This window comes from Ambystoma mexicanum, chromosome 4q, assembly GCF_040938575.1.
Source record: "Ambystoma mexicanum isolate Mex_15411 chromosome 4q, UKY_AmexF1_1, whole genome shotgun sequence".
Lineage (NCBI taxonomy): Eukaryota > Metazoa > Chordata > Amphibia > Caudata > Ambystomatidae > Ambystoma > Ambystoma mexicanum.
In genome coordinates this window covers 362,359,673-362,377,718 of record NC_090928.1, presented here as the reverse complement: position 1 = coordinate 362,377,718, position 18,046 = coordinate 362,359,673, and the positions used below count along the sequence as shown (strand labels likewise).

At 46.6% G+C, this 18,046-nt stretch overlaps 1 protein-coding gene across 1 annotated transcript in view; it reads right to left on the bottom strand.

The window, feature by feature from the left end:
• Positions 1-10,985: 10,985 nt before the first annotated feature.
• The window catches only part of LOC138467725 (ADP-dependent glucokinase-like), a 224,682-nt gene continuing 217,621 nt past the window's right edge, over positions 10,986-18,046 (bottom strand). The window contains exon 6 of the mRNA XM_069607927.1: positions 10,986-14,992. Within this exon, the coding sequence (XP_069464028.1) occupies positions 14,325-14,992 (668 nt within the window). The 3' untranslated portion in view covers positions 10,986-14,324. The remainder of the gene's footprint in view (positions 14,993-18,046) is intronic.

Sequence of the window (18,046 nt, the reverse complement as noted above, 5' to 3'; positions counted from 1 at the left end):
TGAAACGGCATGGATGCATGACATGTCCATGACTATGTGTAGATTCACTCATGCAGTGCGGTCACCATTGTATCCACTGTGTCTGTGGACCATGATGCATGACCCTCCGGTGATGGGTGTGCATGGGATCAGTCTGAGCCACGATGCATGTGAGTTTTAAGGCAACATTTTGGTTAACAGAAGCCCTTGTACATGGATGCTGATGTTGATTGCATGCGCCGTGCCTGTTTCTGCATGTGTGTTGCGTGCATTCACCCATGTGTTGTGGAGGGACAGGATGGAAGTGACGTTTGACAGTGCCACTCATGTATTATTGCTTCCTGTCTAGGGGACTATTGTACAGTACCATGATGCTTGTGTTCCATGTGTCCCTCTATACAGCGTCCAGTGAAGAAGAGGGCGGAGACGGCGCTGTTGAGCTAAGCGGCGGGGATGGCTCCACCGGGTGTCGACGCAAAGCCCAGCCACCCTCCCAGGAATTGCCATCATCCGGGAGAGAGGGGACTGGTGCCGCGTCTGCCACTACGGCTGTAGCGGAAGGGCCGGGTGAGCCCCCACAGGGGCTTGCAATGGCGGAAGACGGGGCGGAGACATCCAGGTTGGTGGTCTCCACAGAGGTGGAGGAGCCCGCTACTGAGCCGCACATGGGGCCTGGTGGGGGTAGTACCATTGGTGCAGTCCAGGGCCAGGGTCAGGAGGCAGCACAGGTTACTGCGGAGGGGCCTGTGCATGTCACTGACCCTGTGACTGCACTACCATGCACCAGCAGGGATGCCCCGTCCCAGGCCCATCCGCAGGTAGGGGGGGGAGGCCCACGTCATCTGCCTCTCCACTACCTGCGGACGAGGAGTCCCATGACCGTATGGGCTCCGTCCTGATTGGTGTCGTGTTGCGCACGCGTGCCATTCGTGATGACATGTGTGCTTCCTGGGGGGAGCACACACGCCATCACGAAGAGCAGCGTCCCGACGTGGCACAGTTCGGAGGGGCCCTGGTTGGTGGGTTCCTACATGTGTCGCGCATTCCGGCGGACCTCTCCTCCTCTGTGGAGACTTATGCGCCAGTCGTTCTCCCTGCTGTCTTCCGGCCCAGATTCCACCAGGGCCCCCTGTGGACCTGGCCCGACCAACACAGCCAGCTTTGATGGAGATCCCATCCCTGCCACCGTCGGGAGTCGGCGGTCCAGCAGGGGTGGACACCCCAACAACTGGAGACCAGCAGATGGAGGATGTGCAGGCATCATCGGACAGGGCACATGGACAGCAGCAGCAGCAGGCTCTAGGTGGAAGCAATGAGGGCTTGGGGCCATCAACATCAGAGGGGCAGGCATCGGCCAGAGGGCAGGAGGACCCTGCAATAGGTAGTTTCTTAGATAGGTTTCAGTTCTTCTGTTGGGCTCATGGGCCCTTTCAAAATTGCTTGTACATAGTTGGACTTTGGATTTATGTGTACATTTTCTTTGGATTTCAACATGTGGCAATGGAATTTGATTTTTACGTTTCCTTTGGATTTGTTTTGGTGGACAGAGAATTTGGACCATTTTTCTTTAGTATTTATTTGGATTGCATCTACATTTCATTTTTCATATTTTTGGACATTCATTTCATTTCATGTTTGTATTATCTTTTTCCCTTTCTTTTCATTACATTGATTTTGTTTATAATACATTTTGATATTTTAATTCCATGTGTGGGATTCGCTCATTGGGTTCATGCACGTCAAAATGTGGTTTTACACAATCTATGGCAAACAGTGTGTGTGTGTGTGACGGACAAGTGTTGATGTACATGGTTGACTTTTGATTTGTGTCCTGACATAGGCATGTCGGTGTGGGGTGGATTGTTGAAATCATTGCATGTCAATACTGAGGTGGCGTGCTGTGGTATTTTGGTGCACATGAGGCCCATGATTGTGCAGCTTCCTTTCGTGTTGCTGGGGGACATGAGTCAGGGCCTGCTGACAGGTGCCCCTCAATGCTGGGTGGATGGGGGTGCTGGGGGACATGAGTCAGTGCTCATTTGTGCGTGGTGACATGTGGACTGGCTGGGGGGCTTCGCCAGGGTGGATGGGCTGCCTGTGGGGCATGGCCAGGGGTGCAATGTGTACCCCTGTGTTGGTGTCTGCCTCCAGGCCCTGGGGAGGGGGGAGAGGGCACACCTGGGAGGACACAGACTGGCAATTCGTTAAGGCACCCCTGTAATACACATACCCCGCTCGCACAGGGCCAATCGCGTGTGAAAGTTCCCACGCACCCCCGAAATACACATACCCCGCTTGCACAGGGCCAATCGCATGTGAAAGTTCCTGCGCACCCCCGAAATTCATGTACCCCGCTCGCACAGGGCCAATCGCTTGTGAAAGTTCCTGCGCACCCCCGAAATACATGTACCCCGCTCGCATAGGGCCAATCGCGTGTGAAAGTTCCCGCACACCCCCGAAATACACGTACCACGCTCGCAGAGGGCCAATCGTGTGTGAAACTTCCCACGCACCCCCGTAATACACATACCCCGCTCGCACAGGGCCAACCGCGTGTGAAAGTTCCAGTGCACCCCCGAAATACACGTACCCTGCTCGCACAGGGCCAATCGCGTGTAACACTTCCCGCACAGCGGTGTACGTGTATTCGGAGGGGTGCGCAGCGGTTTTTTACAGACGTTTTCGTGGTTGGGGGGCTGTATGCTGGTCCACTGGCCTGTGCGCCATGTACGCCATTTGTGCGCTGTTCATGGCACACGGGGAGGGGTGTTGAAATCCATGAATACACTGTGCACGGAAATGGATTTTGGCGCCCGTGGCTGGCGCAGACTGCCGCACGCGCACACTGTGCACCAGCCGCGTGCGCCACTTGTGCACTGAATTCTATGAATTACCCCCTAAAACCATGCATATGCTGTGAAAAATGTTGAGCTTGGTAACAGACTTGGGGCATCCTGGGATCAATCATAGAGGAGGTAAGTGTGGTTTATGAGTCAATGAGCTCATCAAAGGTCCCCTATATAGTTTCTAGACGTTAAAGGGCTGGATTACAATTGCACTATTTAAAGTGAGAAAAAAGTCTAAGTTTTAATTGAAAGTGTGCAGGTGATTTACCAATTTACTTTTGTGGGGCATTGTTACAATATCTATTTGAAAATCCCCTACATATGCTGACTTCTGCCTGGAAAGATGAAACGGCAATTCTTTCTCCATATTCACCACAATGACATCTAACAAGATGATATTGTGCTCCTACAGTGTGGTGGTTTATAGCCAAGTAGGGGAGTATTTGCTTTTATCCCTTTGGTAGTCGAAAGTCACTTTGGGTCTCAGTGAGTAGTTTGTGGTATTTGAAATGAGATGCTGAAATGTGGTGACCCAGTGTAGCAAACTGTCTGTATTAAAGTAAAAACTTCTGCTGCTGCACAACAAGGTGATGCCACACAAAAATGATCGAACTGCTGGACAGAATGGAACTCAAAACCAGGGCGTCCAAAACCAATGCAATGGCCATATGATCAATTTCATATGTTGCAAAGTATATTGGCCATAGCTTTTATTGATTTTTTTAACTGCTGTATTTATTAGGTTGAAACATGGAACATGGTCAAAGAGACAGCACGTGTGATACACAAAGACAGCAAGTTCAGGGTTTCAGAGAGTCTCGCAAGATATCTTGTTGAGATTTGTACTACCCTCCCTTGCCCCCCTACCTCTCCATTCTGGCAGACATCAATGACAGAGGCCTTGTAGAAAGCGTTTTGCCAGTCTGGGTTTGTGCGTCAAGGCTGGGACCTCAATCTTACTCCAGGAGGGGCTCCCATATGTCTGTGAATTGATGCAAGCGTCCTTCTTTGGCCGCAGTGACTTGCTCCCCAACCAAGATGTCCCAAACTTTAATCCACCAGAGTGCCACTGGCAGGCCTTCCGTGAATTTCCAGCATTAGGCTATCGTGATTCGTGCCGCCAGCAAGAGCTGCATTATCAGCTGAGCAGATCTGCCAGATTTAGGATACACATCTGGCACCTAGGAGAATAACCTCTGGATTAATTGGGAGCCTGATACCAACCACTTCCTCCACTGTCGAAACCACCTGTTTCCAAAAGGAGCTGATGAGCGGACACTCCCACCACATATGGAGATATGACCCTTGTGCCCCACATTTCTGCCAACATAGTGGCTCCAAAGTTGCCTGGAAAAGATGTAGCTGAACCGAGGAGTAAACCAACGAAACATACATTTCAGGGCGCATTCATTGTTAGTGACACATCTAGAGGGAGAGCAGTTTCTAGCCCAAATATCTAGCCAATCTTGGTGCTCTAGTGGTCGACGCAGGTCGCTTTCCCAATGGCGCATATATGGGGGATGGTCCAACATCTCCCCCGAAGGAGTTTGTATATTTTTGAAACACTTCTAGCTTGGATATCTTCCTGGACTGTGAGTTCAATATCCCCCGGGTTCCCTGTCTGACCGCTGGCTGTGTTATCCAGTGGCGCAACTGTCCATAAGAGAATCTGTGTGCTTCAGAAAGCTTGAAGGCTGTTTTACATTTTTCAAATGTGTTTGGTTGGCCGCCCTCGAAGAGCTGAGCTAGTGTTTGAAGGCCCCCCTGCCTCCACCTTTTAAATGCCCCTGGTTGCATCCCGGGGGAGTAGGCTGGGTTAAGGAAGATCGGGGTGTAAGGGCCTATACCTTTAGGGATTTTCTTGTGTCATAGCACCCATCCCCAGGCCCCCAGTGTCACCCTAGAGGAGGTCAGAAAGTCACCTCCTTGTTTCTGTGCTGGGTGAGGGGGCAAATGGGAGGAAGCACAGTGGAAGTGGGAGTCTAGCCTGCTCAATGATTGCCCACTTGGGAAGGGGATGAGTGGATGGCCAGGTCAAAAGGTGTGAGGTTTGTGCGGTAATGTAATATTTTAGAGGTCCGGAACCCCTAATCCCCCCTAACCCCCACCCTGGCACCTCCTAACATTACCCTCCTGGGGTTTTTAGCCTTCCTGCCTCGCCAGATAAAACATAAGAGTTTACGTTGGAGGTGGTATGCACATTTTCGTTGGATGTCTACTGGTAGGGAAGTACAAAAGTAAAGGAACCGGGGGAGCAGATTCATTTTGACAGCCGTGATACGTCACAGTAGTGAGATTTCCTGTGTAGCCCATCTCCCCAGGTCCGCTTCAAAGTTCTTTAAAAGAGGTGCGAAACTGGCTCTGAACATTTCTAATGGAGAGGCCGTAATATGGGCCCCCAAATATTCTATATTGCGGTCTTCCCATTTGATAGGGTTAGAGAATTGCAGGGAGCCAATTTCCTCAGTAGATAGACCCACCCCCAGTGCAAATGATTTATTATCATTTATTTCGAAGCCCACTACTAAGCCAAAACCGTGCAACTCCCGAAGAGCGGGGGGGGGGGGGGACATGGACATTGGTTAGGGTGAGCAAAACATCATTGGCGTATAGAGATACCTTGTGTTGGGAACCCTGAATATTGGCCCCTTCGATCACGGAGATCATGTGTGGCTGTTGAGCCAGCAGCTCCATAATTAGAGCAAATAATAATGGGGATAGAGGGCATCCCTTTCATGTCCCGCATGTAAGAGGGATGGGAGAGAACCGGTCTTGGTTTACTCTCAAAGTAGTGGTAGGTGAGGTATAGTTAGCCATAATCATCTTCCGAAAGAGGGGGCCTATATGGAAGGCCTCCAAGGTTTGCTAACTTCCTATGGTCAACCTAACTGTTTCTATCAGCTTTAGGACCCATCAAATATTATTCCCTGTTTTCCTACCCAAGACAAACCCGGTTTGAGCAGAGTCGATAAGAAACAGGGTATTGGAGCCAAGCGATTGGCCAGCACCTTAGAGTAAATATTTGCAGCAATATTTAAGATTGGCCTAAAATGTCAAACGGGAAATTATATCGTGCCTCCTATTGCAATGAAAATATGTATATTGGCCTACGCCAAGCTGCTTGTAAGCCACTTGCGAAGAAATCCGTGTTGCACGGTCCTGACCTAAGAATCAATGTAAACCGCCATTTTAGGTCAATCCGCCATTTTAGGTTCTCTCTGTAAAGTCACCCTGCGAGTTAAAATGGTGGACGATGTCATTCCGAAATACAACATGGCCGTCTTGACCTCTGCGTACAACTAATATGTAAGTTGCCTGCAGGCCACTTGTTGGGGTCGTGAACTGAGACCTTGTCCTTCGTTGAACTGTGTGTAAAGGATTACTCGTGCCAATGAAACTAATCCGCGATCATATGTTAAGAACAATGTATCCAAATACTGAACTGAGAACACTTGTTTAACTACATTGTATTAATGTTTGAGAAGACTTTATGAGAAATCCTAAAATACACTGTTACCATGTAGACTTGTTGGCAAATGCATTAAAGGCAAACCCTAAGCATATAGATGTGTGAACTCGGCATGAACCCTAGATCAGTAATGTATTCGAGGAATATTAACCCGCAGTAGGGTTGGACATCATGTTCGCAAATGGTATAAAAGTGCGACTAATTCTAATGTACAGTCCCACTCGCTGAGCACACCGAACCATGCTGGAGTTCGCTGTGTTGTACTGAGGGCCGATAGCTATCTGAATGTTTTGTCCTTTGAAATTGTTCAGTATAAATTAAAGATCTTTGTATGTTCCTTTGTAACCTGTGTTCGGTGCATTTCCTTTTGGGGTACTCAGCCTCGATATTTTAACTTTGTTTTCACAAAACGAGGCACATTCTCTGGGGTCTTTATTGGGTTTCAACAGCAGAATGGTGGCGGAGGCCTGCATGTAAGAGGTAGAAGCTCCAGTTTCCCTAAAGTGGTTAAAAAGTGCTTTGAGTCGGGCCAGAAGTTGGGCTCTGAAAATGTTATAAAATTTAGGTGAGAAGCCATCAGGGCCTGGAGCCCTGGGTTTTAGGGTCTTAATAACCACCTCCACCTCCTCCATCTGAATGGGAGCCTCTAATGCCATACTTTCCTCTAAGGAGAGGTGTGGTAGGTCCGCAATCCCCAGATAGTGCTTCTGGTTTTCAGAAGAGCGAGGGGGGGTCAACATGGTTTCGATAAAGTGGTCAACCGCTAATCTAATCTTTGCCTTTCCCTCATTTTGTACCTTCCCATCTTGGTCCTGCAAACCTATAATTGTGTTACGCCTTTTAACTTGGGCCAATTTCCTCACCAAAAACTGATTGGCTTTTTACATTTAGCGTAGTAACTCCGTTTGGTCACCAAGAGAGAGCGTGCTTTTTCCTGTGCGTAATGGGCCCCTAGCTTATTTCTGGTGATTTGTAGGGACCAGTGACGTTTCGGGACCCACTCCCTTTTAGATTTCCCTTCCAAGACCTGAATTTCTTGTTCCAACTGGGAATGAGTTTGCTGTTTGCATTTATAGTAAGCGGCTGTGTGGGCAATTAGTTCTCCCCTAATTACCGCCTTCATGGCATCCCATGTAACTGCCGTTGAGGTATTTTCGGCAGAGTTTTCCTGAAAATATTTCCGTATGGCTTTGGCGGTAACTTCTCCAAGGGCCATATCATTAAAAACTGGGTCATATAGACGCCATGGCGGCCTAGAGTTTGGGGTAGGGTCGCAGACCCTGACAGTCAGTTGTACTGGGGCAAGGTTTGACAATACTCTGGCCCTATGGAAAATTCATATACGAAGGAGAAAAGCTGGGGGGAGGCCAGGAGCAAGTCTATCCGGGAGGAGGAACAGTGAACATGGGAAAAGAAGGTAAAATATTACTCCCCCGGGTGCAACACCCTCCATGTATTAACCACTCACAGGGATTTAAAGAAGTTCAGAATGCCCACAGCAATCTTATCCACCTAATGGTCTGGGACTCTACTGAAATCTCCCCAATTAACACTTGCCCTTCAAGAAAGTGGAGAGCAGTCTCCTCTAGGCATTTATAAATTGTTCCTAACCATCATTAGGGGCATACACCAAGACCAAGGAGTACAGCTGACCAAAAATGTTCCCCTTAACGCCCACATACCTCCCCTCCGGGTCCTGTATAGTGTCTACTTCTCCAAATTGGGTATCTTTTGCCAAAAAGATTGCAGTTCCCCTGGTCTTTGTGCCACTCGAGGCTAGGAAATGTTTTGAGAAGTCTCTTTCCCAAAGGCGTGAAAAATCCAGGGGGGATGGGTATCCTGCAGAAAAATCAATTTGCCGTTGAAGGTTCTTAAGCGTTGAAGGATTGATTTCCGTTTTACTGGAGAGTTCAGACCCTTTCAATTAAGGGACACAAACTCCAATTTTCAGTGAGCTGCTGGGGATACAGTAGGGTCAAAGTCTTCCATTTGGGGGTGGGTGCCCCCTATGATTGCTGTGATGTTAGCTTCTCGGGGTAGACCACCTCCATGTGACAACCTTAGTTTTCTTTGAACTAATAAACCAAAAAAAGAACAAAACAATAGGTAACTTTAAAAAAAAACAAAGGCATGTCAGCCCTATTGGCCTTTAAGTGACATCTCACTTAAGTCAGTCCTTCTGAGCGGACCTGCATCTTGACCATCCCTGGAGACTCAGGTATGCAGAGGGGATCTCCCGGCTTTAAGGACCCTCAGCCACATGCCCCCTTTTTCATTTAACGGCCATTTTGCTGTCCTGATCATGAGGGCTCATTGAGTCAGAGGCGTTGCTCTCCTTTTGTGGGGAGGAACTCCCCATAATCCCCTCTGCCTCCTCCAGTTTGTCAATATTTCTTTTTTATTTATTTAGATTTTTAAAGCGCACTTGCAGCCCAGAGGCACCGAGGCGCTGTTACAAGCAAGTGTCTTGGTTACATGATACATAATTTGCTACTGGTTACATTTAGTGTAGCGATTAAGATGGACAGTACATTATTTTAATTTAGTTACCCGAGCATGTAAGGATACAGATCATGGATTACAAGCAGTGAACACCCTGTGGGTGATGGCAGGTTCAAATGAAGAGCTTGAACTGGATTTGATAGCTTTGCAGAATGCTAGATGGGATGTTTTTCCTCTAAGTTGAGGTGGAAGCGAATTTCAGTGGGAAGCGGCCATGAAAGGGAAATGGAGCAGGTCGACCGCTTAAACGTGAATGGCAGAGTTGCCGGGAATAGCCACCGGTATTTGATGTTTTGTTCTTGCAGGAACAGAGTGAGAGGGCGGCGAGATCTTCGTTTTTGGATCGTGATGGTGGCCAGATCTTGATAGATTTGTAGAGCTGAACCCCGATATGTTTGTTTGCCTTGTGTGCGCCCTGCTGCCATTATTTCCTGTTTAGTGGTGAGAAAATGGACCCGGGTAATAATATCTGGAGGGGTATTTAATGATGGGCTTCCCTGGAAGCACAATCTGGGTGTACGGTCCAACAGTAGCAGTGATTTGTCCATATTGGGCTGGAGGGCCTGGAAGAAGTCTCCAACGTATTCCGCCAGGGCCTGATCAGAGATGGAGGAGGGCCTCCCTTAATGTGTAGGTTGTTCCTACAAGCTCAGTTTTCCATGTCCTCCTGTTTCATTTCTCAGGATTTGCCCTTCTTTTCCAGTGAGTGCATCCTCTGTTGCAGGTCAGCTATCGCTATTGAGTTGTCTAGGACTTAGTCCTCTGTTTCCCCAAACCTCTACTCTGCTTCCACGACCCTCTGGTCCAGTCGGTTGAGATCTCTGCCATGCAATTGCTGAATTCGGCTTTTACATCCATGTAAAAGGCCTGAATATGCTCTTTAGTTGCCAGCTGGACTGCAGGGTGGTCCGGGGATGGAGGAACTGCTTTCCTCGCTTTCTCCGATGGCAGCAGCATTGTGTAGATGTCCGCGCTCTTTTGGGCCTTTGATTGCCTAGACATCCTGAGCCCGTGCCCAGGGCCTTCCTGTCCTTGCTGGAACAAGCTGGCAGGGTTTGGCGAGAGGGATTTTGTTTGTTCTAGCTCAGCGGGGAGTTAGAGGGGGTGTTGCCCCAGTGTAATGCTCTGAGCTATCTCAGGTACTCAGGATTATGCTGCAAGTTTCGGCCCGTTCCAGCTCTTTGTTTGGTGTGCCCCCCCACTTGCTCCGTGTCCTGTGGTCCCCACCAGCTTCGCACTCCAAGGCGCCGTTACCCCCGGGGAGCTTCTTACTTTGTGTGGGTTTCCAGCTCCGGTGGCCTCCTGCTCTAACGCACCCCCTCTGGGCTTAGGGTGCAGCCACTCACTTGTCTGGTTGCCACTGGGGTTTGTGTCCTCACTCTCTGCCTCAGCTGGCTTGCTGGCTGTTGTTGCTTCAGGTACCTCAGGGGCTGTGGGCGAGGACTTCCACTCTCCAAGTCCGGGGAACGGCTTCCCCTTGCAATCCGCTTCGCGATCTGGGCAGGTGGTTGCTGGCCGGGGGTTACTTCACAGCGGTGGCGCCATATTGGGATCACTCCATCGGCCGCGTTGTGACTCGGTTCCTGGGCTCTCTCCTGCTTTCTGGATCACATCGGAGGTCACCGCTTCAGATAGCACAGTGAGTAAAGTGCCCGCTTTGACATCCGTGCAGAGCCTGCCAGGGCCAGACGCAGCCTTTCATCCTTCCGAGGTCGATAAATGAGCACCACACACCATAGGTAATAAGTAGCGCTCAGATACCGAGGATTAGTAGCGCTGTATAAAATGCTAATTATTATTATCCCCTTTCTCGTCAGTTTGTAGCATCTATTCCTTCCTTCTCCGGTACCGGCAGAAGGAATTACAGTGTTAAATCATGCATTAGACTCGGGCTTCATGCGGACGCTATCAGCAACGTACCATATAGCTGGCGCTGCTAGCCACGCCCCATTGGCCATAGCTTTTAAAGGTTTGCATTCCACAAATGGTGTAATGTATTGCAAGTTTGCAGAGATCTATTTGACAATTCTGTAAACATTACTAATCTCATGGTGCTTGTTAAATTAGAGCCCGGTTACTGTGGCAATTTCATTAAATGTGACTGTGGCCTTTTGATGTGCACATTTCCAAATGCTTATGCCACCAATATAGCCAATACGTAAATGGGTAAGAAAACAATACAGATCAAGTTGAAAGGCATACATAGATGTTTATTGTGCTTTTGTCTGGTTTTCATTGCATTGTCATACATTCCACAAACACCGTTTCACAAAAATACCCATCCTTGACAAAATGCATATATATTTGCTTAATGAAGACCGAATACACGAACGTTTGCTTTGTGTAGACCCAGGATACAATCAATTGGAATGTGTATTTGAAGAGACTGCATAACAAAGAACACAATGGAGCACTAGGTTCGCATGGTTTGCATACTGGAGCCCTGTAATAAAAAGACAAAGCAAAACGTTCATGTAGAAACTGCAAGAAACAGACATCCGTCCGTATCCAGTGTCCCCATTTGACATGCAATCTTAATAAATCAGGTTTTGCATTGCAACTGGTACCCACAAGTTTCATCCTGGATGCAAATCACAACAAAACCTCAACTTTGGTGCATGCTATTCACTCAGACCTATGGAATGCTGGGTTACCCTGCTTCCATTGTGGGCTGTCCAAGTTCACATAAGGCACAAAGGAATTGCTGTTCCCTGAGAGAATGTACTAAGTTTCTACAGCCCTAATGACACCGTAGACCATAAAACAGGGCTTGCAAAATCAACTGGCCCACTCGCATTTGCAAGGAGATTTTATGATGGTCAAATACAGTGTGTGTGGGGATGTTTGCAGTAAAAGTTTCAAACAAACTGTTTGCAGTAAATGGCAAATAACGGTTTCACTGTGCATGGCTGGCATTTGGGTGGCAGCATTGCACAAAACACCAAGTGTGCATTTCTCTTAGGTTGAGTATGTAAACTAAATAAAATGGCTCTGCCGGTGCAGTGGTATTTTTAAGCATTTGTAAGGCCTGATAAATGTTGATAAATGTTCAGCTCAACTGAAAGCAGCATAAATAATGGGGAAAACCCTAAAAAATTGGGTAACCCTTCTATCCCAGAGAACACACATTGGAGGTGGGAGAAAGGGGTTAACTGAGTTTTTTACTTCTGTCATGGTTTTCCTTTGGTTTTCTCACTGCTTTTCATAGCACCGTTTCTGGTCCTTTGTAGAAATGTAAAGGAAAAAAAGACAAAGTCCACCGTATTGAATTCATAATATAGAAAAAGGTGAAACATAGAATAAGACATTAACTACATTTTGTGCGTTATGTTTATATTAAATTTCAAGTTGTGCAACAGGGGCTTGGAATATAGCTTTGTTTTTGAAAAAGGTAATAGTTTCTAGGTCCCCACAAGTTGTGTGTGTATTATGCATAAGTTACACTATTTTGCATTCTTAATTTGAACATGTTCACATAAATTCCATTACTTGCATTAGTCAAGAATGCGTGGGAGGCTAATTAGCCTAGGTCTCTTTCTTCTCTTCAATTATAGTTTGTGCCCTACACGGTGGCACACAACAGTGGGCTGCACCCCATTAAAACAATCAATTACAAACAACTACCACCTCCTCTGGAACTAGTAACAAAAACCAGTCGAAATAAGCTGTGCCCGCTCAACCCTCATCTAGTAGGTTTCATGTTGTATGACACAGGTAAATATTGAAAAAGGCAACATTATTATTAAGTGTTCTGAAAATAAAACGGGCTGTTCCCAATGCGCTTCTCAATTTATTAACGATTACATAAACTTGGACCTCTCTGACCATGGTATTAATGGCAATGCAATTTTTTTGGGATAAAACACACACATTTAAGAACAGTTCGTAACCTGCTCATGAAAAATAATCTCCCAACAACTACAACATCAATAATGCTCCCACATTCTAAATGACTGATCTGCCCCAATGAAGTGCTTCTGCACAACTAGGAGGTCAGTATTTAAACAAAGTCATGAAAAGCTTCGTTTCCGAGTAGCTCACTTAAAATGAACCTATTTGTATAGTGTTTTGTACAGAAAGACGTTTTCTATGTAATATTCACTGAGGCTAGTTTATGGAATGATGAGAGAAAAGGGGATTAAACCAATTATAAAAAAAATAAACTATTGCGTCTGTATAGAATGCTTCATGTTGCATTCCACCGGTGTAAGCTGTTACTACCCACTTCAATTGTACCCACGTTATCGAGCTGTGAAGGACGAAGGGCTGAGTCGGCCCTGCAGGAATGCGAAGTGCAGACTGGCTAGATGTCCGAGGTGAGTGCTTAACGGGTGAGATGTTGCCATCCCCTGCTTCAGCCCTGCCAGCTATAAAGAAAGTTACTAGAAAGGAGACAATTGAAAAACAAACTCCTGGATTGGGGTATCCTAAACCTGATCACATTCGGATTGGGAGTGTAACAAAAAAAATACATCTAGCGTCTTTGCTGCAAACTTTGAACTGACGGGGTTAAACGAAGTTTAAAAAAGCAAGTTAAAGTCACTAGGAGGAAAAGATTACTTTTTTTCTACTAAAATCTGTTTGAAAACAATATTTGTAACTGCTAATGCCACCCTCACATTTTCAGAGTTAAAAACAAACAGAATTAAAAATGCATGGCTCAGATAATGAAGCAATGGCTCAGATATACAATAGCTTGAAAGCCCCCCTGAAGCTTCTAATCCAGAAGACACCATATCAACTTTCTCCTATCTGAAAAGGCCACAAGGTGTATGTATTCTGGAGGGAGGAATCAGCAACAGTAAGGGACTTAATAGAAATTATTAGGGGAGCATATATGCAGATCAGCAAGATGAATTGGTCATACTTGGACCCAATATTCCTTTTATAAAGCAAGATTTTTAAAAACACCACCAATAATTGGGTCCAAAGTTAATTATGGAATTATTTGTGGAGTACCTGGGTACACTTATTCATGGATAAATTCAATAAATAAAAAAATTATTTTGTACTCCTCAGAATATTTTGTGCTGGACAGCCATAGTTCTGAAAACTGGACCAAAAGGAAAAGGCTCATTTGCTGGCTCCACCATGATAGTATTCCGTTCCTGTTGTTGGTAGCTATGATTGTATTCCTAAAGAAAATATATCTCTTGGGGAAAGGAGCTTTGTGTTCTTTTTTTAGTCGCCCCTCCATACATATTAAATTGCCATAGTTCAAACTTCTGGGGTATTCCTCCTCGAGATGAATCGAGATTATTAAAAAAACATTTTTGAGAAGAATACCGACCCGCTGCTGTAAAGCCGCAACAGGTGTGGGCTCTATAAGCTAAAGTGTTTTAAATCGATAAAAAAAAAAAAAAACAAGTATCTCCTCAGGATAGAAAAACGTTTTAAGCGGTAGAGTTGTGGTTCAAGCTCTGTACTGAGATTCTTTGATATGCATTTCGGTTGTCCTTTTGCTTTAAATATGCCCAAAAAAAATCTGCAGCACAGAAATTCCATGACTCTAATGTGTGCCTAGCCCATTAAATCTGTAGCACCAGGCCAGCTGCTGAGATATTGTCACCTCCGCCGGCTGTCTGGTAGACATCTGTGCACACCAACACAGGAGCTAAGCAAATCTCATAGTCGCTTTCTTCCCAACAAGAAACAGGGCGATTCTCCTTAACTGGGATCCTTGTGCTGCCCACTTCCTGGCTCACTGAAAAGGAGTCATCCAGGATCAGCCTGGCTTTGGTTGTGTCTATCTGTGCCGAACCGCAGACATGACGGTTGGCGGTTAGGGAGGCTTTGGCCGTTGCCGACATGGTGTTTTTCCACATGGATCCCTTGGAGACAGCGATTGCCTGGAAGGCAAGGGTGTGAATGTGCAGGCGCGTGAGCCTGCGCTGACCTGTCTTCAGCTCCTGCGAGTTTATGAGGCGGTAGAGCTCGCGCATTTGGTCCAGAATTGATGCGACTCGTGGATAAGGATCAGACAGGACACTGATGTTTCCCCCCTTGAGCAAGCTGAGCAAGTTTGGCAGCTCTTGTTCGTTCATGCCCAGCGAGTCAGAGTAAGGAATGACGTACTGCAGAAGGCCCTTCATTAAGCTTTCCTCCACAAAGGAAGCCATTTCAAAGTGGGTCCCGGTGCTTGCATCGGTGGAGATCAGCAGATCTTGCAGAGCCTTCAATCTAGCGGCACGCTGACCTACAAGATAAATGTTATACAATCAGTATGCGCACTAATACATCAATGTAAATTCCATCCTTGAAAGGACACAGACAACCGGATATTAACTCCAGCACTCATACAATTTCTCCTTAGCATTGGCTACACATTCACATGGACCATGTTCTACCTTGGCAATCGCTACTCTGCCTCAAGATCAAATGCCTACTTATTTAATCAATATAACCCCAGCAGTGGGGCATTACCAGTCAGGTACTGCCCCAGAGCATACGTTAGAAGCTTGAGCGAAGCCCCAGTGGGGAGGGGGGGGGGGGGGAAATTACCTGATTCCCGGCGAGGTAAGATGGTGGCCTCCAGCTCCGAGGAGGATCACTCAGAGTGGGGTTTTCAGTGTGGTAAAGCCCCTGTTCTGTACCTCCTGATTGGATGGGAGGTCGCAACATCCCCCACCGGGTACTAATAGACCTTCCAAATAGTTGTCTGAAATATTGTTTCGTATTGTTCTTTTATATATCGAGAATCCTTCAGTTTTGAATGTATGTTCCTACTAAAATGTATACAAGCTCTACCCGACATTCTCTTCACACAAGTTCAAATATGTGTGTTTGAGCGATACCTCCGATATTCAGCACACTAGAACCATTGCAAACAAGAGAACGGGTGCCTCACAGAAATTCAGAAATGGAGCAGCATGTTGGCACTTAAATACTTATGAATGCTTCATCTCTGCACAGGGGAAGAAACATATGAATGTCTTTGGGACCACATTTCTGTTCATAAACAAGAAGGATCTGTGAACTAAACCCAAATACGCACATAAAGCGTATCTCAAGGATGGCAAGCCGGATATCGGGAGTGTAAATAATATGACACATTTGGGTTGATGCGGAGGTGTTCGGTTAGGGCTAGAAAGGAAGGGAGAAAGGGGGGGGGGGTGCAGGGGTCTGCACCATAAAAAGGATTGCACCGCAGAAACAATAAAATGAAAAACTCCAGGGCAGCAGTGTTATTCGGGGCCCCGACATTTATAGTTGGGATAAAGTGACAGGGGCCCCAAGTAGTTAACTCAATGGCGGTTTAGCCTGCATACGTGTCTAGTCTTTACACCCAGGCTGTAGCATGTAGTAAAACCAGATCAAGCACATGACCTGCAGCTGCCTATAGTGTAGTATTTGTTGAGGGGGATACGGGGACCCCATTCAGTTAACAGAGTGGAACTTCACAGTAATTCTCTCTGCTTTTCAGTGGTTTTGGACCTCATCCGTGCTACCAGTGAAAAACACCTTACCCTCAAAGGATAGGTCAGTATTTTTTTTTTCCATCTGAACGGATTAGTTAAGGTTTGCATAATATCACTACCACAACAGGCACTCTTTGTAAACAAGTATTGGCAAAGGCAACCGTTTTGGCTTTTGTGTAGGCCTGGGAAAGGCACTTGCTAGGCACTGCCGTAGTGGTATTAACTGGCCATGTATGGTAGCAGGTGCAAAATGGTGCGAGTACCTGGCATCTAATAGCAGTGCCTGACAGTGCCCAATACCAAAACTATTGGCTTTTTCAATGCTTGCTTTTAACAGGACGTCAGTGAAGGACACGCATATTGCTTATAAATCGAGTGGCTGAAGGCAGACCTGGTTAAGCATTTTTTATTAGACTAGTACTGGGTATACAGCACCAATTAAGTCATTAACTCTCAAAAGACTGCCTTGAAAAAAACACGGTCAGGCACTTCAAGATCAAAGTTTGATGGTAAGGTTTGAATAAAGCAAGCTCAAAGAGCTCCCATGAAGAGTTGTTTTGGTTGGGGGAGGGGCAGGACCCGAGTGGGAATGGCCATAGGGTTTAGCATGGCCATGGGCAGTCAAAGGGTGGGCAAATAACCAAACAGCAGCTAGAAGCTGCCTGTTCCCTCCTCATATGCCATTTCTCCCCATCTGTACTCTAATGCAATTGTTTGGGCTTAAAGGTGGTGAAAGCACCATCCAATAGCCCAAACTAACCCATTATTTAAAAGGGATGCAATAAGGCCAATAAATGCAAGGGCTACTCACTGCTTGCATAAGGACCAAGCAGCGCCCGAGCAATATATTTTGCTCCCAGCCTCACAACATTGATTGCAACATGTATTCTATGCCATTGGCAGTGCAATGGCTTCTAGGCACTCCAGCAGGTAAGCAGGGTTGGACAGCCATAAAATTGTCTCGGGCACCAATGAAAAAGTGGCCCCTGGATGCAAATGGCTATTCATTCCTTTTGTAACAGACTGTTTGAGTAGTACCCAAGGGGGAGTTTTTGGGGTAAAATCTGATGCAAATTGTGCATTTTAAAGAATTACTCAGCAACACTGGTCAAAACTATTAGCTGCATAGTGAAGTAGTTCATCAAACTAGCCCACATTGGCTCAAAAAGTGGCCCACTTTGAACAAAAAAACAGGCCCACACAAGCATTTTGCGTTTTTGGTTCACCCATGGGTCTATTGCCCTATAGGCCAGCCCGACCCTGCAGGTAAGAGAACTACAGTGTAACAGGGGGTCTGGAGTGTGTGTTTGAAACACATTACGCTTGGCCGTTTAAAGCAGCGGTCTCAAATGTTTTATGCTGAGCGCTCCCCTCACCCCCTCAATGTTGGTTGAGGCCGCAAATGCTGAAACTACCAGTATTTTCCGGGGTACCTGCAATACTCCTCGACCTCATCAAGGGTGAAGAGTTGATAAGAGGAAAGAGGAAAGCAATAAATTTGGCAGCCTAATGGCCCGTCCTGCCACTAAAGGGCACTGTCTGCAGCATCTATTTTGAGGGGCAAACACAAGGCAGTATGATAGTTATAACCAAGAACCGGAAGTTAATTATATTGCCGTAGCATGTCATTGTATTTTTACATCTTTATCTCGTAAACACTCGCCTGCAGCATTCGTTTAAACATCACAGCAAACAAAATGACGTGAATCCGTGCGAGTTGGGACACGTCGCGTAGTTGCAAATTGTATTTGCAGAACCCATAACATAGAGACTTGCGTGCTTGCGCTGCCAGCGGTGGCAGGGCTATGTCTTAAAAGTTCCATTTTAAAACC